General features: G+C 42.0%; 1 protein-coding gene across 7 annotated transcripts in view; it reads right to left on the reverse strand.

Annotated features, from left to right (window-relative positions):
* PBX1 (PBX homeobox 1) overlaps positions 1 to 26,664 on the reverse strand; it is a 704,885-nt gene that overhangs the window by 146,193 nt on the left and 532,028 nt on the right. For 5 of the 7 annotated variants that reach the window (XM_029617584.1, XM_029617583.1, XM_029617577.1 and 2 more), the window contains exon 6: positions 6,843 to 7,002. In XM_029617584.1, coding sequence (XP_029473444.1) covers positions 6,843 to 7,002 — 160 coding nt within the window. The remainder of the gene's footprint in view (positions 1 to 6,842; positions 7,003 to 26,664) is intronic. The other 2 variants (XM_029617579.1, XM_029617578.1) reach the window with 1 other exon arrangement.

Consider the following 26,664-nt stretch of genomic DNA (forward strand, 5'->3'; position numbering starts at 1 on the left):
CCTTCCACCTAGCATTCCCTGTGACACCCTCCACACTGAGACTCTTTACAACCCACCACCCAGCACTCTCTGTGACAGACTGAGACCCCCCTCAACTCACCAAACCACCACCCTGTGACACCCCAGCAATGAGACCTCCTAATCCCTCTGTCATTCAGCACTACCTGTGATACTCCACATCCCATCATACTGTCAATCAGCACTCTCCTAGATGTCACTGCACTGAGACCATCCTAAACACACACACTGCCACCAAGCACTTCCCACACCACCACTGCAATGAGATTTCCTAACTACACAGACCACTACCCACAATCAATGTGACACCTCCATAACGGGACCTCAGCCAACCCCACATATTGCCATCCAGCACTCCCCTGGGACACGTCACAATAGACTTTTCAGCATTTATTTGACACCTTAAAAGACCTATTTCTACACATGAAATGAGCCCTCTAAAAGCAGGACGCAGGAATCAGAAAACAAGAGCTTATTCTGCAACCACTGGGATGGCCATCTTGAAGAAATGCATGCTCAATGGAAAGATGACTGGAGAGGAAGACTACAGGGGAGCAGAAGTTATTTCCTCCTTAGATGTTCTATACTTGTAACCTGCAAGCGGTCCAGTTCATGCAGGTGATGAAGAGATGTGTGCAATAAGAAGAATGAAGGTGATGAGAGGTGTAGCAGAGGGAAAACAAGCAGACAGGTAGGGAAAAGCAAAGGTAAATTGAATGAAAATCAGAAAAGGCAGACAGGAAAGGTTCAAGGACGAGCCGAGGTGGAACACAAATTCTGAGCTAGTGATGCATAGAACGTTCCAGGACTGCCGAGAGAAGGTGCTGTAAAGAAACAAGGCAATCACTGGCAAGCACGTGCGGGTCAAGACAGGGTTTCTGCAAAGCACAACCTATGGTTACTTTTATGGCTAATACACACTACAAGAGAAAGAAAAATTCAAGACAGAAGGAAAGAAAGGTCACCCAGATGAACAAAGAGAATACGAGTGAGCAAGGATCACTGGGTAAAGTGTTAGGTTTGGAAACTGAAAACTATTTCACCAATTCACCTTTGGAGAAGAACAAGAAGTTGGTTAGGATTAGTCTAGGTGGTGAGTATTCAAAGGGTTAGGCATACAACTTTGCTCCTTGAATAGGGCTGAATTCCTAAATGTTGGTGCCTATTGTCACTAATTTAGATGCATAAAGTGGAAGAGGCCAGGACGGGAAGAAAAGTCTGGCACTCAGTGCTATAGCCCAGTACTAGGCCCCTAGGAGAGTGAACAGCACTTCACTTACACACATTTTCAGCCTAAAACTAAGGTGTATCCATTTGCCTGAATTTTCCACCAACTGTAGGTACCTAAAACTGTGAAAGGAGGTAGAGAACCATAAGAACATGCCATACTGGGTCAGACCAAGGGTCCATCAAGCCCAGCATCCTCTTTCCAACAGTGGCCAATCCAGGCCATAAGAACCTGGCAAGTACCCAAATGCTAAGTCTATTCCATGTAACCATTGCTACTGGCAGTGGCTATTCTCTAAGTGAACTTAATAGCAGGTAATGGACTTCTCCTCCAAGAACTTATCCAATCCTTTTTTAAACACAGCTATACTAACTGCACTAACCACATCCTCTGGCAACAAATTCCAGAGTTTAATTGTGCGTTGAGTGAAAAAGAACTTTCTCCGATTAGTTTTAAATGTGCCCCATGCTAACTTCATGGAGTGCCCCCTAGTCTTTCTACTATCCGAAAGAGTAAATAACCGATTCACATCTACCCGTTCTAGACCTCTCATGATTTTAAATACCTCTATCATATCCCCCCTCAGCCATCTCTTCTCCAAGCTGAACAGCCCTAACCTCTTTAATCTTTCCTCATAGGGGAGCTGTTCCATCCCTTTATCATTTTGGTTGCCCTTCTCTGTACCTTCTCCATCACAACTATATCTTTTTTGAGATACGGCGACCAGAATTGTACACAGTATTCAAGGTGTGGTCTCACCATGGAGCGAGAAGAGAAAGTATCAGAAATTTCTGAGATTGACATGGAGGTAAGCAATCACAATATTGAAGAGGAAATAATGGAAGGAGGAAAGAGTTTGGAAAACAATTTCTGAGATTTGCTATTCTGATCCTGTATCATGCAATGCAGGCAGAGGTAGGGCCATGGAGAAATAGAAGAGAAAAAATGTAAAGAGGATGACATGGTGATCAGAAAGCTGGGAAGAACAGATAAGAATGAAACAGAACGTGAAGAAAGCAGATTAAGCTGTTGAACAGCTGAGCATGCTAAAAAAGTAGATACAACAAGAAAGAGGAACAAAAAAAAAAAAAAGGAGTCAGAGTCATTCACATGGGTAGTAGAGAAGGGCAAGAAGATGTGATCTATGAACACAGAATCTGGTCATTCAGAGAACTGATCAGAAGGCCAGATAGGCAATAAAGGAGAATGAAAAAAGTAAAGGGAACCCGGGCATGTGATTTCAAAGGATGAATAAGAACAACTTTTGGAGAACCAGAAGAGTAGAACTTAGCTGATTTAAGAGATGAGGCCTTTCCCCTCCCCTAAGAGGATGGGAAGGGAGAAACATGGAAACAGTGGGGAATATACACTAGAAGGAGAGATAGTGTTATGAGGCAAATCATAAAAGTTTGTGGGAAGTAAAGAACTATAAGAGCACATATTTTTGAGATAACTGAGCAGGTATCTCTCATAAGGCAGCAGAGAAGGAAAAAGAGCTGGAATTGCTGAAAACAGGCATATTGGAGAGAGATGAGGGAGCGAAGTTGCTTACCTGCAACTGGCATTCTCCATGGACAGTAGGATTAACAATCTAGTGAGTTTAACACCACTTTTTCCAGCAGCATATTCAGTGCAGGAAAGAAGGTGGCTAGGATGTTGTCCTGATTTAAATGAAAATTCTAGACTCCCTTCAGCAAAAATTTTGGATATGTATGCAAAACTATGCTGTTGGAGAAGAAAACAGTGTAGAAAGGTATGTGACCAGTGTTTGGAGTTTACTAATCCTCTTTGGAGAAGTGACCACAATGAGGAAAGCCATCTTTATGGTTAGGAACTTTAGTAAGGACATGTCTTATTGGTTTGAATGGTGGATCCATTAGATGAGTGAGGACTACACTGAGATTCGCCTGACTACGCCATTGATCTTCTCCTGGACCCGACCTCTGCTTCGCCTGACTACGCCATTGATCTTCTCCTGGACCCGACCTCTGCTTCGCCTGACTACGCCATTGATCTTCTCCTGGACCCGACCTCTGCTTCGCCTGACTACGCCATTGATCTTCTCCTGACCCGACCTCTGCTTTGCCAGATCACATCATTGATCTTCTCCTGGTCCCGACCACTATCTTGCCTTGCCACTGCTCCTGGATTGCCGCCTGCCCTGACTACATCCTGTCCCACGACCCTCCTCTAGTCTTAGTCCTAGACGTGGCCTCTCAGGCTTTGGCCTGTTCTTGTTCGGGTGCCCCCTGTCAGACTTTGGTGCCTGGGTCTCCAGAACTCCGCCTTGTCTAGCACAGACTCCTCAGCTCTACAGCTGCTGCCTCTGGGCTGACATCATTCACTCCTTAATGACTGCATACGGAGGCCCACCTAACTCCAGCCGGCCCCAGTACCCAAAGGCTCAACCCGCGGGGAATGAGGGCCGGTATTGGCGAAGCTCCAGCTAGCCTCCGTCCATCAGCTCACTCCGCCTGCCGATGGTGGGGACCCGTAGGATCCTTCTTACGAGTAGCGCCAACCCCACCTCAGCGCAATGATCCACCTCCCGCGCAACACACAGGCCCTTCCTGAATTAAGACTGGAGCCATAACAGGTGGCTGAAAGTTTGACAGCTGCTTAATCAGAAGTCCTGAAACATTCCATCTAACCTTTCCACAAACTATCCCTAGTAACTGTTGTGGAACAGCTAAACAAGATAATGTGCCTTCCTGCATTACAAACTGGGATGGAAATCAAGCCTTTTCTGGAAGGTAAACCTCTGGGCCTTATCCCTCAGCACTAGTGGACAAGTCCGATTGGCTAAGAGAATGAGTAAACAGACGTAGGAGCTTTGCTCAGAGTCTGCAGCTATATCTATTACCTGTTTTATTAATGTCCATCCTTCTGCTCCATTTTACTCAAACCTTCAGTAGGCTTCTGCACACCTGAGTGCTTATGATGTGAAAAGGTTAGTGAAAACAGTTGTGAAGGCAATGCAGGCAAACCTTCACTGTTTTAACAATTTTGAGAGGCCTGCGTGAGCACACAGTATCATGGTCCAACTCCCAAGGCAGTGAATACATCATATATGCTTGTGAGGTCATTTTCAATTACAGGCCGAGTACCTTTAGAAACATGAAGACTTTCTCTCAGCCATGTTTATAAAAACTATTGTCCCTGCCAAATGAAAAGAATTTCAATTTTTTTTTAAGAAAAAGAAGAAAATTTTGAAGACAATTCTAAGGAAAAAAATAAGAGAAAACCTGAAGGAACTTGTGTGAAGAGAGGAGCAACTTTCTGTTTCTCAGATGAGGGGGACAGGGGCTTTGTGGAGGGCTGCTTAGTGCACTGACTATTGCACATAAGCAAAGCCTTCTAGGTTTCTAGCCAATGAACTGACACTCTCCTTTTACAGGACCATGCGATGTTGTATTTCTCATGTGGGACTATTCATCCTGCTTGCTCCTGCTGGAGAATGGGAACATGTTGATTACTACAGTAGAGGAGAGGAATAATTACAGGGATAAGGCAGTCAGTTTGGTAAGAAAGGGTCAGGGTGAGAAGATAAGATAAGAATAAGGGTAAGGCGTGTATGGTAGAATTGTGTAAAAAAGGGAAATATAAGAATGAGCTCAAGCAATGCGAGACAAAACAGAAGGCTATCCAAGGAATCTGGAGTCCATGTAGCAGTCAGGTGGAATGCAAGATCCAGTAAGGGACCACAGCACTTATGGTGGTTGCTGCACCAAGGACATCAGGCCACTCCCTGTGGCCCCTTCTGTGTAAACTGCTATTAGCAATGGCGGTTCAGAGGAAAGAGTCTGATAGTAGATATCACTTCTAGGTCGGGTGATGCTTGCTCTGACTTACCCAACAATGAGACCTCCTACCTCCAATCACTATCATCCTGCATTCCCTGTGAGCCACACTCATAATGAGATCTCCCAAACTCATACATTGGCATCCAGTTACCTACCCCATGAGTCCACCAAACTCTGTCATCCAGCACTCCTTGTGACCTGCCCCCATGAGATCTCCTAACCCCATACACTGCCATCCAGTGACCTATCCCATGAGACCACCTAGTCCCTGTCATCCAGCACCCCATGAGTCTACCTAACCTCCTGTCACTGGGAGAAACTGGGTTTTGTACTTTTTCACTCACACACAAACTCAGATTGACCCTTACTGTTTCCTTTCTATGGATGTTGTGATCCTACTTCCAATATTACCGTTTGATACATAATATCAAACAGCAAGTATAGTCACATTTATATTGTATATTGGCACTAACATTATGCGCAATGTATTGTACAGGAGAGAAGCTTGTGCTGTATTAAATGTTATTAAATATACTATAACTGAGGTATTGCAGATTTTCAAAGGGTATAGGCACATAAATTTACCCTTTTAAAAATTTAGATACTTATTTTCACAAGGTATTTAAAAGTGGCAGGGACCAACATGGGGAGAGTAAGCTGGGTGCTCAGTACTGTTTTCCGACACAAGGTCCTAACTTAGGAGAGCGAGTAACTGGCTGAAGACTAGGTGCCTCGGCAAGACCATGCTGAACGGGGCACCTACATCAGATGCTCCACTTTCTTTGATAGTCAGTCTGACTTTGTTCTCAGGCGACACGGTTTAGCTTTTCTGACACGTCAGCTCACTAATGACAAACGTAACACAGCACCGCTGAGGTGAAGAGAGGATTCTGGAGACGACCTGCTCAGCGGACCTCTTGTTTACATAGATTTGCAGTGATGGCAGTAAGCAGGGGCTTGAAATACAAGATTTTAAGCACCATTTATTTTCCCTCTAGAATGAAATAAGAGTCAGAAAGAAAACACTGAGTTGGAATGATTTCATCTACTCTAAATGCCTCTTGCTTATCTCACACACATTTTTTGGCAGTACGGGTCCTTTCTGTAGGTGAAAGGTCTCTTAGCTCCCCACAGCTACTGCCAGGGTCAGTCTGCATCCATTCTACAGGGCTTTCATGTCCAGGGCGCTAAAGTGGGAACTTGTATCTCTATTTTTTTTTTTTTTTTTTTTTTAAGGATCAGGGAATGCAGATGCTCTATGGCATTGACACAGAGCACAGCACCAGCAGAAACAGGTCACAAGGAGCCTTCACAGATAACAATGAGGTGAATTTAGCAAGTAAATGCAGCAATAGATCAAACTCTTTGAGATCTGACCCCATTCCGTGTCCATCTTCACTTTCTAAACAGGGGTCATAGGGGCCATATCTTTTTATATACGTTTTCCTCCTGTTTACCTATCCCTCAAGTCCCCTCCTTCTATCCTTTTGGCCTCACTTCCATACAGATCTTTACCTGAACAGACCAATAAAATTTACCTTCATGCAGATTCCACCTCCCACAAACCAACCCCCCCACCATAAAACCTAACCAAACAACAAAACAAATCAGAACTAAATAAAACCAAGAGACAATTACAACACACCATGATCACATTTTTGAGAAAAAGAATATGAAAAGAAAAACGTGGAAAAAAAAAAAAGAGACAAAAAATAAACAAAAATTTAAATCATAAAAAAAAAATAAAATAAATAAAAAACCAACAACAACCGAAAAACAAAACAAAAACTAACCAGCAGAATTGGGAGTTGCGGGTGAGTTTGCTTGGCTTCCATGACCTGACACGTTTGTAGCTGTGACTGCTGTTTTCGCAGCATAAATATTGGCTTCCTCTTGAAATTTACCTATGTTCTTCTTGTACCGGATTCGCTTATTTCCAAACCAGTTTGATACCTACAGCAAGTTCAAGAGAATACAGAGGTTATAGTTCAGGTTTTAATTTTCCTTTTCTTTCAACTGTCAGTAAACAAAAGATAAGGCAATGTGAAACATCTTTGGCAGCAAATATAAAATGTGAAAAAAAGGAAAAAAGCTTTTCAGATGTCCTGCAGAGAGAAAACAATCTGTGGCACCTAGGATGTGTTCTCCTTGTACTGCCAGTCACCACATGCTGAACAGCGGCTTGTTAATGATCAACTACAGAAAAGCAAAGAACACACTGTAGGCCTGTGTGCTCTCTTTTAAACACACAATAATGGTTTTACCCATCAAATACAGAAATTATTGCGCTGGAGTCAGAGAAAGGCCTAAGCAGCAGATTGCCACATAATCTTTCAGTGCCTGATAGGTACACCATGAGAATTTTCTACTGGGACGGCTCTAGGACTTAGCACTCTCTGTTTTCTCTATTTTGCAGTGAAAGGTTTTGGACTCCTGTTACTAAACAGGAAAACTAGTATCTGAAGCTCAGCAGGTGTTCCTACAAGGAAAGTGCACCACTGACCATTGGACTGCTCTTCTGAAAAGCTCACAAGAAAGCCACATACCAAATTACTTCAAAGCAGGAGAACTGGCAAAACATTAATAAGAGACATTATCTGCAATCAAAGAAAATGAGCACTAATCCCATTTTTATTTAAAAGAGGCGCTATTTTTTAAAAGGGTTTTTGTTTTGTTTGTTTTTGTTCATAATCACACCAAATATTATTGTGGTTCTCCTCCGTATCAGGGCCCCATACAGGCGTTACACTCATGTGCATGAAGTTCTCATGGTGATGTTGCAGGCCTGATCTCCATGGGCCTACAAGCTGATTTTAAAAAGGAAACTCCACACAGAGCTGCAGGGTTCTTACCTCACACATTTCACAAGTGCACAGTATACAGGCCGGAGCAATGTAGTGCGCTCAGCCTAGCGCACAGCTTGATGCGTGGTTTGACGCATGTTTTGATATGGTAGAAATAACTCCCGACACAATAATGGGATTAGCATGTCCAAAGAGGGCACCCAAACCAGCATGTAGTCAATAGCACTCATTACATGTAAATGTCATGTAGATGAGGCTATTAGTTATTACCTCCGATGCAAAAAATCACCATGTGCCTGATACGTACATTTTAACCCGCATAAATTAATGCCAGCACCCCAAAGCCTCAACAAAGCAGCAAAAAAAAAATACTGCTTTTCTGTGGTTCCTCCGACTTAATATTGTCACGATACTAAGTAGGAGGAACCACAGAAAGCAGCATCATGAAAAAAAAAAACAAAAAACAAAGTTTTGATGGTGGTCAGGTTAGGAAAACAGATGCTCAATTTACCAGCGGCCATTTTCCTAACCCGCACAACCGTGTCTCCTGGGCGCCCAATGTCAACTGGGATGCACAATTTATCCCTAACACATCCCTTTTTAGCGCAGCACCTCATTAACATATCACATCAGGTTCCCAGGAGAGGTGGATAAGTGTGCATTAGGAAGGCGGGCGCTGAACACGAGTGCCCATTTTTTTATGCGCTTTTTATTGAATTGACCCCATGTGGGCTAAATTTGCAAACTGCAGGTGTGAGAATTTCAAAATTCAATCCCTACACTTCCTTTTGCCGGCCCTCCCTGGCCTCGCCCACAATGGGGAGGGGCAATTTTGAATGAGGACTTCTCCACGAGCGAACAGAGATTCTCGTAAAGTAGGAACAGAGCACAGAGAACTGAAGCATGCATCTTCATCAGAGCTCCAAGCAGAAGTCACACCAATACCTGTAAAGTATGAACACAGCACAGACGGCTGAAGGGTACACGGAAGACATTTTTTTTTTAACGCGTGAGACTAAAAATAAAATTTGGAGGCAAGAAACAGAAGAGGAGATGCAGCAATAAGACCAAAAGAAGCAAAGAGTCAGCTAGCTGGTGCTGCTGTTTCACGTGCTCGACAGTTTCCCTGCCCTGTATGACAGCAGATGTAGCCCGACCCTCTGTGAGTTTATTGGTGACGTTTCTGATCATAGCTGCTTGGCAGAATTCCTGGGAAGGGGCGCTGCTCAAAGAATTTCAATATCTTTACAGCAGACTGCTACTGAAAAGCATAGTAACATTGTAATGACAGCAGAAAAAGACCAAAAGAGTCCATCTAGTCTGCCTAGCAAGCTTCCCAAGGTAGTAACTGCTGCTCTATGCAGGTTACCCCCCAAGCTTTTTTATTTATTCCTATCCTCTAGCCTTTAGAGATCCACAGTGTTTATCCCATGCCCCCTTGAAATCCTTCACAGTTTTAGTCTTCACCACTTCCTCTCAGTGAAGAAATATATCCTGACATTGGTTCTAAGTCTTCCTCCCTGGAGATTCAAATTGTGATTCCTCGTTCTACTAAATTGTTTGCAATGGAAAAGGTTTGTTGATGATCATCGATCATTAAAACCTTTCAAGTATCTAAAGGTCTGTATCATATCACCCCTGCTCCTCCTCTCCTCTAGGGTATACATATATTCAGGTTCTTCAACCTCTCCTCATAAGTCATTCGATGGAGACCACCCACCATTTTGGTCGCCCTTCTCTGGACCGCCTCCATCCTGTCTCTGTCTCCTTTGAGATACGATCTCCAGAACTGAACACAGTACTCCAAATGAGGTCTCACCAAGGACCTATACAAGGGGATTATCACTTCCCTTTTCTTACTAGATATTCCTCTCTCTATGCAGCCTAGCATTCTTCTGGCTTTGGCTATCACCATGTCACATTGCTTCGTCAACCTCAGGTGTTTAGACACTATCACCCCAAGATGTCTCTCCTGCTCCGTGCACGTCAGCCCTTCACCCCCCAACGCATACAGTTCTTTCATCTTACGACACCCCAGATGCATGACTCTGCACTTCTTGGCATTGAATCCCAGCTGCCATATCTTCGACCACTCTTCCAGCTTCCTTAAATCCCGTATCATTCTCTCTACTCCTTCCGGTGTGTCCACTCTGATGCAGATCCGCAAATAGACAAACTTTACCTTCTATCCCTTCCGCAATGTTGCTCACGAAGATGTTGAACAGAACCGGTCCCAACACCGATCCCTCTCTTCAGAGTAGGTTCCATTTACCATCACCAGTTGTCGTCGTCAACCAGCTGGGGGGTTACAACTTTTTGTTAATGTAGCTACGTCCAGTAAATAACAGAAGGTAATTTTCTGATGGTGCAAGATGCAGAAGTAACGTTCTGTGCCAGTTACTTGTCACAGGATTACAAAATCCAAACTCCAACAATAGTTTGTGCCAACTAATGCCCTGGAGTATAACAGTTGATTCATTTGAAAGGTGGTGTGTGGGGGTGGGGTGGGGGACGGGGTGGTAACAAGCACAGGTCTTTCTTCTCCTCCCTCCAAAGGGGAGCGGTTTCCATGCATGGGGATGGAGTGCCCATGCCTGGTACTGTGCAGGGCATCAGGACAGACTACAGCAGGTCACCTTGTGTGGCCCACACAGCCATTTACTATCACAGGCCCAGGTAAGTCACTCCACACCCCTTCCAGGCACTAGGAGTTGCAGGGTTTTCCTTCATGCTCCTGCTGCGGTGACACTAATCTCTCGTCTCAAATGCCTGGAGAGAAGAATCCACCACCTTTATGAGGGATGTGCTGTCATTTCAATCTTTTGTCTTCTATGTGTGCATAATTTTTTTTTTTTTTTTTAAACACAGGGACAGTAACTTTTAAACAGGCGCACGGGCACACATCAGGCGTTCATCAGCCTGTGCCCAGGGTCGTGGTCATTTTATAACATATGCACATGTTATAAAATAGCCTGACCGCGCGCACATGTGCGTACAATTTTAAGTGGACATGCGCCTATGCCCACAAATGCTACTTCTACCATGTAAGCAGGGGGCCTTTTAATAGACATACGCGCCAACGTCATTACCTCTCTTCCCAGGTAAGGGATAGGATTTCCAACTCCCCCTAGTTTAAAAGCCTCCCTTCTAGCCCCCTTAAAACCCCGCCGATCTGTCTAGTTATCTTTATTTTTTTACTTACACGTCCTCCACAGCAGAAGTGACGTTACGTGGCAGGTGACCCCGGCACGCGCCTGTGCGCCCAAGTATTTACGTGCTAATCTGAAATTGAAATCCAGGAATGTCCATGCCCTGCCCCTTTTTTTTGGGGGGGGGGGGGAAACTTTTCATTTCTGCACTGTGGAAAGTATGCGCATATCCAGGCGGCTTTTAAAATCCTCTCGGCACGCGCCAGCCCAACTTGTGTGCGTATCTCCCAGGCTTTTAAAATTCACAAACTGTACTTGGGCACATAAAGGTCAGCTTTATGTATATAAAACAATGAAACAAACTGAACAGAAACAAAACAAAAAGCGACAAGAAATGAGAGATGTTAACAACCTGAAGAAAATTTTGCCCCTGCACACGCCAGATTTATACCTTTTTTTTTAACCCTATTTATTAATTACAAGAATACATTTGTTCAGAAAAAGAGCAAGACAAAAAGCAACCAAAAACAATTTCGCATCTCTCTCTATAACAAATTGAAAGGAATAAACTCAAAGTGCATAATATAAAAGAAGGTAACAAGACCAAAAGCACAGGAAATAAGGAAGCAAAACGACAGAGTCCCAAGCTGTCCCCAGCATAGGCGCTCTGCTCGTTACTACCAAGAAAGGGCTTCGAGGAGAGATGCAAGCAAAAAGGCCTCCAGGCTGAAGGAGGACCTGCTCTTTCCTTTGCAACATCTGGAAAAAACCTAGCTTGATAATTCATAAACCATTTTTAACTTTGAAGAACAGTTTTAATAATCCAGTCTCCATTGGGGTCCAAAGCACTCATGATAAGCCTTCTAACGGATTGCTACTGAGCTAGATGACTCTAAAGCTGCTGTAACGTCAAGGCCATCAAGAAACCTGAGATTCAACCTCCTTCCGTTTATACTGTGGGAGATAAAATGCCTTAGAAAGAGGAGGAAGAGATTCAGCTGGCATCTTTAAAGCTTGCAATACATATTTCTTCAAATAGATATAACCTTAGGAGAATTCACAAAACGCCAGTTCATGCATTTATTATGAATGCACCCAAAAGCTTCAGCAGTATCCTGATACTTATTAACTTTATCCTGGCAATATCTACTTCATGTCCCTCTCACTTCTGAAGATATTCAGAACCTAAGTCCATATTAACCTCTACATAGCGAATAAACTCTCCCAGATGGTTTGCAATAGAATGTGCTGCTCTCACCAAGTTCACAGGGTTCAGCAAAGATTGCTCAACCTCCTAACTTCAGCAATCAACTCCAACTCCACTGCAAGGGCACCATCTTCCATCTCTCTCACCACCTCCAGTCAAAGGTAGACTGCAATGCTGCTGATCTCCACTCCTCCATCTCTCTCAGCAGCCAGAGGAGCCTGTTCCCCAGGAAAGAAACTACGAGGCACCGGAGGAATACATTGCTCCATGCTAAAACTACTGGCCAAATCCCCAACGATGACAAAGGAGTCGAATGGCTCTGGTGATCTTTCCATTTATATCCCATATTGCAGAATGTAAGTCACCAGCAAGAAAGTTCCTGCTCACAGACTGCTAGCTTCCGCCATCTTGTCCCTCCCCCCAAATATTTATATCTGATCACACAAAAGTGAAATTACATTGAAGAGCCAAAACAGCTCTGGAGAACACCGACTTCTGTGCACCGACTCCATTTACTGAACCACGGGAATAATTCTCCAAACACAGAGCTCCCTTCTTCCAGCATCCAGACTCTTATGCTGACCAAATACAAAACATGACAGTCTGCAAAGAAATCCTTTTCTTTTAAACAGGAAAGGCAGCACCCAAGCAAAGGCAATTAAAACAAAAAGGTGTTTCTTTTGATAAATGTAGCCCCTGGCCTGAGCCTAGAAGAACAGGTACAGAAGACAGTTTGCCCCATGGCCTTTTCCTGAACAGTAAAGGGAGGTCTGTGTATGAGCAGATGGATACAAACTGTAGTTCTTGTTTCCCATAAGTCTAGAGCAATCTCAAATTTGCTAAATCAAATGCAGTGCTTAGCGAAGGTTTCATATATACAGTTGTGCTCATACGTTTACACATCCCTGGCAGAATTTGTAAGATGTGCAGCATTTCAAGAAAACAAGAGCGATCAGACAACACACACTTTGATTTATTTAAAAATATTTGTTGCCTGGACCATTCAAAGTTCGGGGTGGGTTACAATATAAAACATTCACAATAAAAGCAAAACAAAAAAGTACATATAAAAACGAAACAAAAATCTAGAGGGATCTTTAAAGCCTAAATTATAGGGCTAGGCTGAAACATAGAGCTGAATGGTTAAAATACTCTTGGAGAGGACTTATTAGACCTGAAACTAATTAGGCCATGATCTGGTATTGGTATGCTTGGATAAATAAATAACTTTTCAGGGCTTTCTTGAAGTCCTTGACATTGGAAATAGATCTGAGAAAAGATGGAATGGAGATTCAGATCATTGGGCCTACAAAAGAAAAGTCATAATTGCAGGTGACTGCCAATCTGGTGAGTCTGGGAGCAGGCATTTCAAGCAGATGACTTCTAGAGCTTAAGTCTCGTGAAGGAACATAAAAATGCACAATTGATGGAGCCATGGACTGTTAACATTGTGTGTCAGGTTATGTATAGTGGATATATTATACATTATCCACCACTGGACTGGTAGCTAGTGCAGGGAGTACAGAATGGGAGTGATATGGTCACGTAGTTTTGTGCTCGTGCATAACTGGGCTGCTGAATTTTGTACCAGTTGTAGATGTCTGATATAGACTATGGGAGCTCAATATATAGAGAATTGCAATAATCAATTCCTGCACCAAAGGCTGAAGAACAATCTGAAAATCATCAGGTTCTAAGAACGGTTTGATATGTCTAAGAAGGCAGAGCTTGTAATAGGATGTTTGTATAACCGACTTGATGTGTGGTTTCGTATCAAGTTTAGGGTCAAAATAACTCCAAGGTTTGTAGCAGTGTAAGAAATTTGAATTGTATTGTCAAAAAATAATGTTGTAGACATATTTGGGAAAGCGGTATTGCCAAGTATCATAATTCAAATTGACAAATTGAGACAGAGCTTGTTGTGAGGCAGCCATGAGTTGATGAAAGATAAGCAAAGGATGATGAACTGAGCAGTGGACAACCAGTTCTGTTTAAAGAGGAAAAAGAACGGAATATTGTCAGCACAGAGGTGATAAGAGAGCCCTAGAGTGGAATGAAGCATGCAGATCGGCACAAGATATATGTCAAATAAAGAGGTTGGGATTGCTGATCCTTTCCCACCAGTACTGATGGGAAACCATCAGAAAGGAGAAGTATTTGTAGGGACTGATCATGCAGATATGATTTAAAACCAGGCATGCACTGTTCCTGACAAGCCAATATTGGAAAGGTGAGAGAATTATATCATGATTGATAGTATCAAAGGTGTTATGGTTACGTGTGTTTTGGTGGATCCTTGGGTGCTGAGGAGGTGACCACGTCCACATTGAGGAGCCCCATGAGGAGCCACAGCACTGGGCTAGACTCATACTACACAAAAACACAAATAGTTCTTTATTTGACAGCTTGAAGAGAGCCACCAGGTGGCAGTAATGAGGCAGTCCGTAGTTGCAGTCTCAGGGACCTCGGCAGAGGGAGCCCTTCTCTCCTAGATGACGTCAGGAGGTTCAGCAGCAGGTCTCCCAGCGAGGAGATACTGTGGATGAGATAGAGTTAGAGTACTCACTAGGTGTTTGCTGTAGATATGCGATTCCACCAGGTATGTTGTAGGAGGTACAGGCACCGAGGCAGGGAGAGCAGGCCCTCGAGGAGCGAGTACCTGTTCCCTGTAAGGCACCTGAAATAAAGCGGAGAGCCCCCGAGGAGCGGGTACCCAGGTTAGCAATTTTCCCGAAGGGCAGAGTGAGCTTCCTGCGGCAGCATGGAAGTGGCAGAGTAGCGTAGACAAGAACGGATTTGAGTCCTTGCTAACTCAAAGGAGCTAGCAAATTAGTGAAGGTAATATACCCGGATGGCGTGATGTCAGCATGAGATAACGTCCTCGAGATTCACGCCAAGGGTGGTACAAAGACGTGGGTTGCGCGCGCACCCTAGTAGATACCTGGGAGGAGCAATGGCGGGAGGCTGCACCATAGCCGTTCCGGGGATGCCAGAGAGGTCGGCTTGTAGACGCGGCGGTAGCCATCTTTCCCAGGTAAGCGGGAGGAGCCGTGAATAAGGTGAGGCAAATGGGGCGAAGCTGTCTAGGACTGACAGATGCAACAAAAGGCAGCAGTGAGATTAAGAAAGATAAGAATGTAAGAAGTTCCAGAATCAAATCCATGATGGATTATTACAGTGTTAGATAGTAATAATGTATCGGTACTATGGTGAGGTCTGAAACTGAACTGATACAGTATTGAATGGTTGTTGAGATTTGTGAATTGTTTAAGAACCATCAACTTGATTATTTTAGAGAAAAAAGGAAGAGAAGGTAGAGCCTGAAAATTACCAAATTCAATACTAGCTGCTGCAGGTTTCTTTAGAATTGGTAACACTGAATCTGTTTTAAGAGAGAATAGAAGGGTGCCAGTGGAAAGAAAATAATTAATGATTTGACCAATAGGTAAGGAAAATGTCCTCAAGTTCTAACAAAATGGGAGAACAGGGATTTAGGGGATATGAAGAGGATTTCATTTTTGTGAGAATTTGAAGGATGTCACTACTGGCAATGTCTTCAAAGGTGTCTCAAATGATGTTGAGTTAGAAGGGTATAAGATGGAAAAGTATTAACAATGGTTGTTAGTTTTTTGGAACTGAAATGGTTACCCAAAGCATTACAAAGTTCAGAATGCAAGTTGGCTTTAGGATATTTAGGTCCACTTTCCAGATGCTCGGTAAGGGATTTTATAGTGTTAAATAATGTCCGAAGATTGTTTGATATTGCTAAACTAAAGGCTGTTATATATTGTAATGACCCTGATTTCCTCCAGTTGGTTTCTATTCTAAGCTTTTTTTTTTTTTTAAACATAGATAAGGCATGTGTGAACAGAGGCACATGATATTTCCTACAGGTTGAGATTTTTCTTAATGGGGCCAGTTTGTCAACGGTACTCAGAAGTGCTGAGTTCCAAGTCTCAACCATTAAGTCAGTAGACTCTGCAGAAAGATCGGTAATCAAAGGGAGAATGTGTTCTTTAAAGAGAGCTGGGTCAATATGCGTTCGTATGTGGGTAGGAGTAGTGAAGTGATTTTCCTGACAAGTAACAGAGTTAATGCCAACAATGGCGGTAATTAGGTGATGGTCATATCAGGGAACAGCAGAGGTGGTAATGTTAGCTGGAGTAGCAATAAATTCAGAGGGATTGAGAAAAAGTAAATCTAAGTTATGCCCACCTCTATGAGTCAGAGCAGTAATGATTTGCTGCCATTATAGGCATACATCGTGCTGAGAAGCAACTCAATGGCATGGGAAGGAGAATCTTGATCTACATGTATACTGAAGTCACCTAGGATTATAGTCTTTTCAGGGACGGAAGGGCAGTGGAAAGAAATTCAATGAGAGGGGTGCAGTTGTGGGTTAAAAGACCTGGTGGGCAATACACCAAACAAAGGTTGAATTCTTTGCTGATGAGAAGTAAAACTTCAAATGCGGAGGGAATGTCTACATGAACCTGTGTAAAATTCAAAGCTAGTTTGCGAAGGATGACAAGACCACCACCATCACAAAGAACAGGCCATGGGAGAGAGCAATGAATGTATTCTTATGGACAACGTTGATTAAGTATCAGTGTTTCACTCTTTGAGATCCGTAATGCACAGACAGTCTGGCTTGTCAGTAAAGAGGATATCATAGATGATGGGAGCTTTCTTGGATAGAGAGCATGCATTGATGAGAAGGAAAGAAATAGCAGTACATACAGTTTATAATTTCAGAGGCTGTAATGGAATGTTAACTAATGCAGACCTTGGTAGAGGAAAACACCATTTAGGGAGAAGAGAACAATATCATCCATGGCCAGTGATAATTTGAATATTCACGATGGCAAATGTACAAAACAACAAGTCAGTGAATCGAAGTAGTAAACGAAGGGACGAACAAAGGGCCACCAGATGACTTCACAGGGGGGGCAGGACTTCCAGCACAGGAGCGAAGGCTCAGGCTGAGAGTAGCATTCGTAGCCAGGTAGAAGTGCTGCTGTGGTACGGCTCGTCAAAGACACAGCCCAGATAGTTTAATTTGAAACTTTAAAAATAAGACTATTATACATCACAGAATAGTGCAATCATTAAACAAACCATAACAATAAGGGAAATAATAAAATGGTCCGGTTCAAAATTCTGCATACCCTTAGTTCTTAATATTGTGTATTGACTGTTTTTGCATCAATGATGGCTCACGGTCTTTTGTGACAGTTGTGAATGAGCCCTTTATTTTCTCATGTGGTAAAGCTGCCCATTTCTCTTAGCAAAAAAACTTCAGATCCTGTAAATTCTTTGTTTGTCTAGTATGATCTGTATATTTGAATTATCTTCAATTGGCTCAATGAGGAGGTCAGGAGACTGATGACCACTCCAGAATCTTCATTTTTTCCTGCTGCAGCCACTGAAGAGTCGACTTGGCCTTATGTTTTAGATCATTGTCATGTTGGAAAATCCAAGTGCGCCCCATGTGCAGCTTCCTGGCTGATGAATGCAAATTCTCTTCCAATATTTTCTGATAAGATGCTGCATTCATCCTGCAATCAATTTTGTCTAAATTCTCTGCGCCACTGTAGTTCACCCCACCCCCCAAAAAAAACAAAACAAAACAGCAGAAACCCACCTCCATGCTGCACGGTAGGGATGGTGTACTTCTCTTCTTAGTGTTTATGGTCGTGACCATAAAGTTCAATTTTGATCTCATCACTCCAAATTATTTTGTTCCAGAAGTTTTGAGGCTTTCCTGTTTTGTGGCATTGGTGCAACAATGGCTTTTTTTCTGGCAACTCTACTATACCAGCTCATTTTTCTTCAAGTATCTCCTTATTGTGCATGCTGAAACACCCACACCATTTTAATTCAGAGAAGCCTTTATTTCAGCAGAATTTGCTTGTGGATTTTTGTTTGCATCCCGACAAATTTTCCTGGCAGCTGTGTCTGAAATCATTCTTGGTCTACCTTGGAATTAACAGAACCCATAATTTTCAACTTCTTGATCAGAGTTTGAACAGTACTGATTGACATTTTCAAATCTCTGGATATCTTTTTAAATCCTTTTCCTAATTTATAAAGTTGAACTACTTTTGCTTGCAGATCCTTTTGACAGTTCTTTTGCTTTCCCCATGCATCAGTAACCACCAAAATCAGTGCAACCCTGCATGAAATGCACAAGGGTTTCTCAAGAACTAAGAAACTCATTGACTATTTATACAGAGTCACTAATCACAATCAAACAAGGCACAGGTGTGGATACCTACCTTTAATTGCTATCTCAATCTGTGTGTGTCAAAGAGTTTATATTATCAACCCAAGCATTCAAGTGTATGCAAACTTTTGAACAGGACCATTTTACTATTTCCCTTATTAGCCAGGCGCTCATGCCAAAGGTGAGCTGCTGCATCCTCCAATCTGATGCGTCTATTAGCCTGACTCCACAGAAGTGGACGCTGCTATCACGGCCACCCTGAGACATCGAGAGGGCACCTTGACTGCTAGTCCCACCCACTGCCAACGTCATCTGTCTTCTTCCCAAGTTTTACTTGATACCGTAGTCTCTTGCAGCTGGAAACAAATTATTTCTTCAACCACACACACACAAAGGGTACTTGCCTAGACATGGTCTTTGTCAATCCTTCAGGTTTTGATATAAACAAGGCTAGTATCTCAGCAACTGAAATTCCATGAAGTAACCACTTCCTCATCACCTTCTCTCTCACATCTAAAGCCACTGAACAAATCTCTCTTGGAGACAATACAACTTACATGAAGCGAGGGCACTTAGATCCTGAGACCCTGGAATCAAACTTAATACCATTACTAGACAACAACTCATGCAACTCTCCTGATGAATTTGGAACAACTCATTAACATCTGTTCTCGATAAACTTGCCCTGCTGAAACCTTGCTAAACTAAAAAAGTTAAATCAGCCTCTTGGTTTAAATACACGCTTCAGGCTAAGAAATGTGAATTGAGAAGATCTGAGAGAAACTGGCGAAAAGATTCTACCCAGGCAAATAAACTACAACTCTAAATTTGCATCCTACCAAGCCTCAATTATTACTGAAAAAATAAAATCTTATACCTATATGAAACTGTCATCTACACTTAATATAAGAGAACTATATTCATCTGTAAAGAAAATTTATTTATTTATTTAGGGATTTTATATACCGATTTTCTTGATACAGATCAAATCAACTCGGTTTACATAGAACGATAGTACATTAACAGTAACTAGTCAAACCTCAAAAGAGGAGACAGATTGGGAGCAGAAGGTAAAAAGTTACATTATAACAGGGGTGAGTAACTAGGAATTGGAAATGAAGAGACAGATAATCAAAGTAGAGAGATATAACAGAGAGAAGGGGCTTGAAGCCAACCTCAGGAGAATAACTCTAGCATTATAACATGATTATATGACATTCTGCTAGTATTGAAGTACAGCTGATTGAAAAATATCTTAGTAGAATATAGTCTAGGAGACAGGAAAGGCTCTACCGAAAAGCCAAGTCTTCAGTTTCTTTTTAAAATTTATGAGGCAGGTTTCCTGTCGGAGGTCTGGGGGTAGTGTATTCCAAATGGTGGGGCCTGCTGTTGAAAAGGCCCGGTCCCTGATTGATAATCTTTGTACCAATTTGATTGAGGGAACATGAAGGGATCCCTTATAGGCATCTCTCAAAGGTCTAGCTGAAGAGTGTAATTTGAGAGGGTGTAGTAGGTCTAGTGGAGTCTGGTGATGGATGTTTTTATGAATAATGGTGAGGAATTTGTGAACAATTCTAAAATTAACTGGAAGCCAATGTAGGTCTTTTAAAATGGGCGTGATGTGATCTCTGCGCTTAGTGTTGGTCAAAATCCTTGCAGCTGCGTTTTGGAGTAGTTGCAGAGGTTTTAAAGTAACAGCTGGTAGACCTTGCAGGATCGAGTTACAATAATCGACCTTAGAGAACAGGATTGCTTGGAGTACAGTCCTGAAGTCATGGTGATATAGGAGAGGCTTGAGTTTTTTAAGCACCTGTAACTTGTAGAAGCATTCTTTTATAGTATAATTTATAAATTTCTTTAAGCTCAGATGGTTGTCAATAATAACTCCAAGATCTCTAGCATGAGTGATGTGGGAGATAGTGTGCAATTGTTGTAAGTGTAGACTATTTTCAGGGGTGATAAGCAGGATTTCAGTCTTAGCAGTATTTAACACCAGGTTGAGGCTAGTAAGGAGATGGTTAATAGTTTGAAGGTGAGATTCCCATAATTTGATTGCTGAGTCCAAAGAGCCTGTTATAGGAATCAAAACTTGGACATAGTCTGCGTATACGTAGAATTTCAAATTTAGCGATGAGAGGAAATGGCAGAGAGGGAGGAGATAAATATTAAATAGAGTGGGAGATAGAGAGGAGCCCTGGGGGACTCCATGTGGGGAATTAGTATAAGGAGATTCCATATTATTGATTTTAACTTTATAACCTCGATTACTGAGGAATGAGTCGAACCATCTGAAGACAGATCCTGAGATTCCTATGTCGGATAGCCGGTTTAATAATATAGCATGGTTGACTGTATCGAAAGCTGCGGAGATATCAAGGAGTGCAAGCAGGAAGGAGCATCCTTTGTCAAATCCCAGGTATACTTGATCAAGGAGTGATATGAGGAGTGATTCCGTACTATGTTCTTTCCGAAATCCATATTGTGAAGGATGAAGGATATTATTTTCCTCCAAGTAATTTGATAGTTGATTATTTACTACTTTCTCCATGATTTTGGCTATAAAAGGCAAATTAGATATTGGTCGATAATTTTTTAGATCATCTGGGTCCAAGTTTGGTTTTTTGAGGATAGGTTTGAGAGTTGCTAGTTTGAGAGTGTCTGGGAAGATACCTTGTGAAAATGAGCAGTTAATAATGTCTGCTAAGTATTTGGAGATGGAGTCTGGTATTAGAAGCAGTAATTTAGATGGGATATAATCTTGTGGATGAGAGGAGGGTTTCATTCTTTTGAGGATAGTTTCCACCTCTGTAGAATAGGTGGGTTCGAATGTTTCCAATGTTGTGAATGAGTTAGGGCGATAGAGGGGATCTGAAGAAGGTGTGATAGGATTGAAGGGTAATTTAGCCAAGGTATTAGCAATTTTACTCTGGAAGAAGATGGCCAGTTCATTGGCCTTTGATTGGGCTATATCATCAGAAATTGGTGCTGAAGTAATCTTGGTGAGGTCTGAAACATAAGCGAAAAGGGCCTTTGCATCGAAGAACATATCATGGATACGGTGGGCGTAAAAGTCTCTTTTGGTTCGCAGTGTCATGGTTCTGTAATGATGGAGAGCTGCTTTGTAGATGGCTAGAGATTGAGGGAGTTCCGCCATTTCTTTTCCTTCTGTCTTAGGCTTTGTTTTAATGTGCGAAGCTCCAAAGAGAACCATGGTTGTTTATGTTTCTGAGATGGATTGAAATTCTTTGATGATAGAGGGCATAGATTATTTGCTATGGTTTCAGTGATATTTTGCCAAGAAAATATAGCTGCATTAGGGTTCGAAAGATCCAAGTTGGGTAGTTCTTTGCATAGAGAATTGTCAAGGGCTTCTGAAGGACAAGATTTCCTATAGTGCAGTGTTGTTGGTGGCAGGGGTGCAAGAGATCCTGTCGTCATTTTAAAAGTGGAGGTGATCATAAAGTGGTCTGACCATGGTACTGGAAGGTAGGAAGGGGATGAGAGTTGTATGAGGCTATTATTTGTGAAGATAAGATCAAGGGTGTGACCCCCTTTATGAGTGGGTTGGGTGATAATTTGGGTAAAGCCCATAGCTGAGAGTGAGGAAAGGAGAGCTTCACAATTAGATGATTGAGGCCTGACGTCAATGTGTAGATTAAAGTCCCCAAGGATGATGGAAGGAGTATCCAAAGTCAAGTATTTAGCTATAATTTCCACTAAAGGCGATACATCAAGGTTTAGCAACCCAGGAGGGGTGTAAATGAGGAGGATCTGGAGAGTTTTTGATTTGAACAGGCCTGCCTCCAGTTTAGATGATGAATTGATAGGTTGTTGGGTGAGATTAAAATCTTTTTTGGCTGCTAAGAGAAGTCCTCCTCCTTTTTTCTTTTGTCGAGGTATTGAAAAGACGTCATATATCTGGGTGGGAAGTTGATTTATTAAGACTGTGTCTGTCGGCTTCAGCCACGTCTCTGTGATCGCACAGATGTCTGGTTTGGAATCAAGCAGGCAGTCATGTAGGATATGGGTTTTTTTGGTAATTGATTGCGCATTGAATAGAGTTAGAGAGAATAAGGCTAGCCCAAGGAATTGGGTAAGTGGGGAGATCATGACTGGAATGAGGTTTCTATATGGTTTGAATTGGTGTTGCAATGGAAATTTCATCTTAGAAGAGGGACTGTGGTATAGGATGGGTATTGTGTATCTTTGCATTATAGGTAGAATGAGATTAACGTTGTCAAATGTTGGCAAATAAGTTTATTCTTTAATCTTTGTATGTGTGAGGGCAAGGGAATGTTGATTTCCTATGGGGTAGACTATCAATAGAAGAGTGCAGGTCTAGCAAAGGAATGTAATAGAGGATTTTAGTTCCCCTAGGGAATGGTGGAAGGGTCCGCTTTTCAATAGAAAGGTTGTAGTATAAGGAGGTATTAGGTTAGAACATAGGTGGTCGATATAGAGCGAATAGAGTATTTCACTGCAGGGCTAATTGGCTGGAGCTGAACTGGAGCTCAGAAGAAGCTGGCGTGGTTAGCGCAGGTATAGAGTAAGAATTGGGTGGAGCTATCTAGCAATAGATTGAGAGGTTCTGTATCGGGTGGATAGAGATTGATGTCTGATGGTGGCTGTATTTTGATGTATGAGGTCTGATATCTGAGGCTTCGTAAAGTTGCTGAAAAGACAGTTGTGCTGATAGAGATTGAAATAGATAGTCGGCTGAGGTGGAACCAAAGATCCTGGGGTAGACTCAGGGCACCCTCGGGGCTACGCCGAAGGGGCGAGACAAAGGGGCAAGCCCCTTTGTCGCGCTCCTTCGGCGCGCGACGCAGGCGCACGGCGCCTGCGGGTTAGTAAATTTAAATCCCCCGCTCAGCTCCCGATTGGTAGCAGGATGTTTGTGGGAGTGTCTCTGGGCCGCGTGTAGGGGTGGCGCAGCTGGTAGGAGGCGCGATCAGTGTCTGGGCTCGCCGGGGGCAATGGAGGTATGAAGGCCTTACCCCGACAGGTCTGGGCGCCGATCGCGCAGGCCTTCACTAGTCCGAGCTCAGCAGTGTTGGCAGCAGCGGCGGTGAAGGGAGAGGATCCCTCAATTTTCCCCACATTTCCAGCTGCTCTCCCTCGAATGAATACTGCCAAAACATTTGCCTCATACTTTAATAATAAAATGACAACTATGAACAATACCATTAATATCTCCTCCACAGCTGAGGATGAACTGTCCACTTTCGAACAAGTTTGGGAACATTTTGACAATGTGCCAATACCTGATATTATTGAGATCATCAACAATACGAAACCCTCGTTCAATTCCCTTAACCCTTGTCACACTACTTTGCTTAAACTGATCAAAACCAATATTGCCCCTTTTCTTACTAATCTCATCAACTTTTCCCCACAATAAGGCGTTCTGCCTAATTCCCTAAAACAGGCCTCAGTCCAGCCTATAATAAAAAAACCTACTGCCAATCCCACTAATATTTCTAACTATTGGCCAATCTCCTAGTTACCATTCATTGCAAAAATTGAGACAGCAGTCCTCTGTCAACTCTGCAAATTCCTTCACTATCCTTAGTGAATACCAATACTAGAAAAATTCATAGTACTGAATTACTACTTTCTAGCTTTGACACAGTGAGATGGGGTTTCGATCGAGGATCAGCTTTCCTTCTGTCTTCTCGACATCTCAACATTTGACATAGTGGACCACTCTATTCTACTAATCAGGCTACGCTCCTTTGGTCTAAGTGGTTCCGCCTATCCTGGTTCTCCTTCTACCTCACTAACAGAACTCAAAAATTCCACATTGAATCTACTATTTCTCCCTCCACAATCCTTGCATTTTGGGTTCCCCAAGAATCTGCCCTCTCTGCAGCTCTATTTAATGTCTACCTTATACCCTTATGTTATACTCTTTCTAGTCTTGGAGTTCATTACAAGCTCTATGCTGATGATATCCAAGTCTTCTTTCCCCTGAAGGAAACATGGGCCCTAAATGAATCATTCTTCTCCCACTGCCTGAAAGCCATTCAAAAATGGCTCCATTGTAACAAATTAGCTCTGAATATCTCTAAGACAGAAATCATGATCTTATCACGATACCAAGTCCAAAGCACTCCTGACTACTTCTCATTTGATTCTCACTGCATTACAATCTCTCAAACTATTGACCCTCCCTTTTTTTTATATGATCACAAAGACTGTTACTAATTCATCTTTTTATAAACTGCGCCTACTCTGCCACCTGAAACCTCTTCTGGAGCACTCTGAATTCTGATCTGTCATGCACGCTCTTCTCTGGTGTAGATTACTGCAACTCTCTCTTACAAGGTCTCCCAGATTATACAAAACTTGGCAGCAAGACTTCTAACTGGCACTTCTATATATGAAAGGTCCTTAAAAGATTACACTGGTTCCCAATCTCACACCGTATACAAGCTTGCTATGATTACTCACTCATCTATATACAACATATACTCCCCCTGGATTTCTTCAATACTGAAAATCCACAACCCTTCATGGTCCCTTAGGTCGACAAACTTAATGCTACTCAAAGTTCCATCTCCAAAGCTGGTCCATCTTGATGAAACCAGAGAGAGTGGGTCTTCACATCAGCAGGCCCTCTCCTGTGGAACAGTCTACCAAAGGAAGTGAAGTGCCTCCATGAAAAAAGCATTATAAGACCCACCTCTTTAAAAACATTTTCCCAATTTATACTCTCTAACACTATCTCCTTTTACAGTTCCTTTAGCCCCCCTGAACTGCCTGCAATCTTCCCTGTGATCTCTAATGCTCATGTTTATCCTATGTTCGATATTATTCATGTCTTGACTACTTAATAGTAACTATATTGAGTAGTTGTTACTGTATGCCTGTTATTTCCATGTGTGTCCATGCTATAAGATGTTTGGCTTTACTCATATTGCTGATTCACTTAATTTATTTCATTAGCTATTTGATACAGTATGTGTGTTCTTAATGTACCCCGCTCTGAACATAGGAAGGGCAGGTAATAAATGCTTTTAAACAAACAAATGTTGCTATGGTTTGTTTAATGATTGTGCTATTCTGTGATGCATAATAGTTTAATTTGAAATGCATTAAAAATAACAGATGTGTTTTGTCTGATCATTCATGTTTTCTTAAAATGCTACACATTTTACAAATTCTGCCAAGAGTATGTAAACTTGAGTATGACTATATCTGTCTGTCTAATTATATATATTGTTAATGAAAAAAATCTAATAAGAACACTTATGATATTCATTTATATCTAAACAATAAAACATATGGGTTCAACATTTATTTGTTTTAGATTTTCATTTTTTACTAGAATATTTTATTGCTATACATTAACAATTTATACAAACATTTTTAATAGTACAAAATGAGGCTCATTTTCGATTCACTGCAGAACTATTAGTCACACAGAGAGAGGTCTCGGTTTTGCGACATGTGAAAGGATGTAACAAGTAAGGTAAGCTGGGGTTTCCTGGCCATTCTGTAGAGAGATTAGCAGGTTTCTTGTTAAACCATGTTTTCCTCCTCAGGAAGCCATTTAGGTGGCAAAATAACCTTTGGTCAAGGAAGAAATTGGGCAATTCTACAACTGATCTACAAACCCAACATTAACAGAAGAAAAGTGGGGTAATAACTGCCATGAGAAAGGAAGCAGGGCAATTTTCTGATGGTCAGAGGAACGGTTAATAATGGATTAATCCTGAACCCCAAAAATATTTTTTGAGAGGTTTTTCCCTTCTTTAAAAAGTTGGTTGGAATTTTAGTTAGTGCGTTTCATTTGGGTCAAGGCATGAGAGTGCCCCACAGAGACAGTCATACTGAGGGACTGTGTGGACATTTTATTAAAAATAAGTTGGATTTGGAATAATATAAATTTTTGTATACCGAGTCTTATATTTTTGTATTGCAGCAATAAAATATTCTAGTAAAAACTGAAAATCTAAACAAGATAAATAAATGCAGAACCTATATGGTTTTTGTTTAGATAGAAATTAATATCATAAGTGTTCAGTTTTTTTCATTGATAGTATGAATTAATGAACACTTTATTGTATTTTTGAAAGCCCAGTATTTTGTATCTCTCTCTCTCTCTCTCTCTCTCTATATATATATATATACACACACACACACACACCCCTTTCACTTTTTACAATCTGCTAAAAGAAAATTGTCAGATTGAGGCCAAGACCATGGGCAATATAAATGTCCACA

This window comes from Rhinatrema bivittatum, chromosome 10 (assembly GCF_901001135.1).
Source record: "Rhinatrema bivittatum chromosome 10, aRhiBiv1.1, whole genome shotgun sequence".
Lineage (NCBI taxonomy): Eukaryota > Metazoa > Chordata > Amphibia > Gymnophiona > Rhinatrematidae > Rhinatrema > Rhinatrema bivittatum.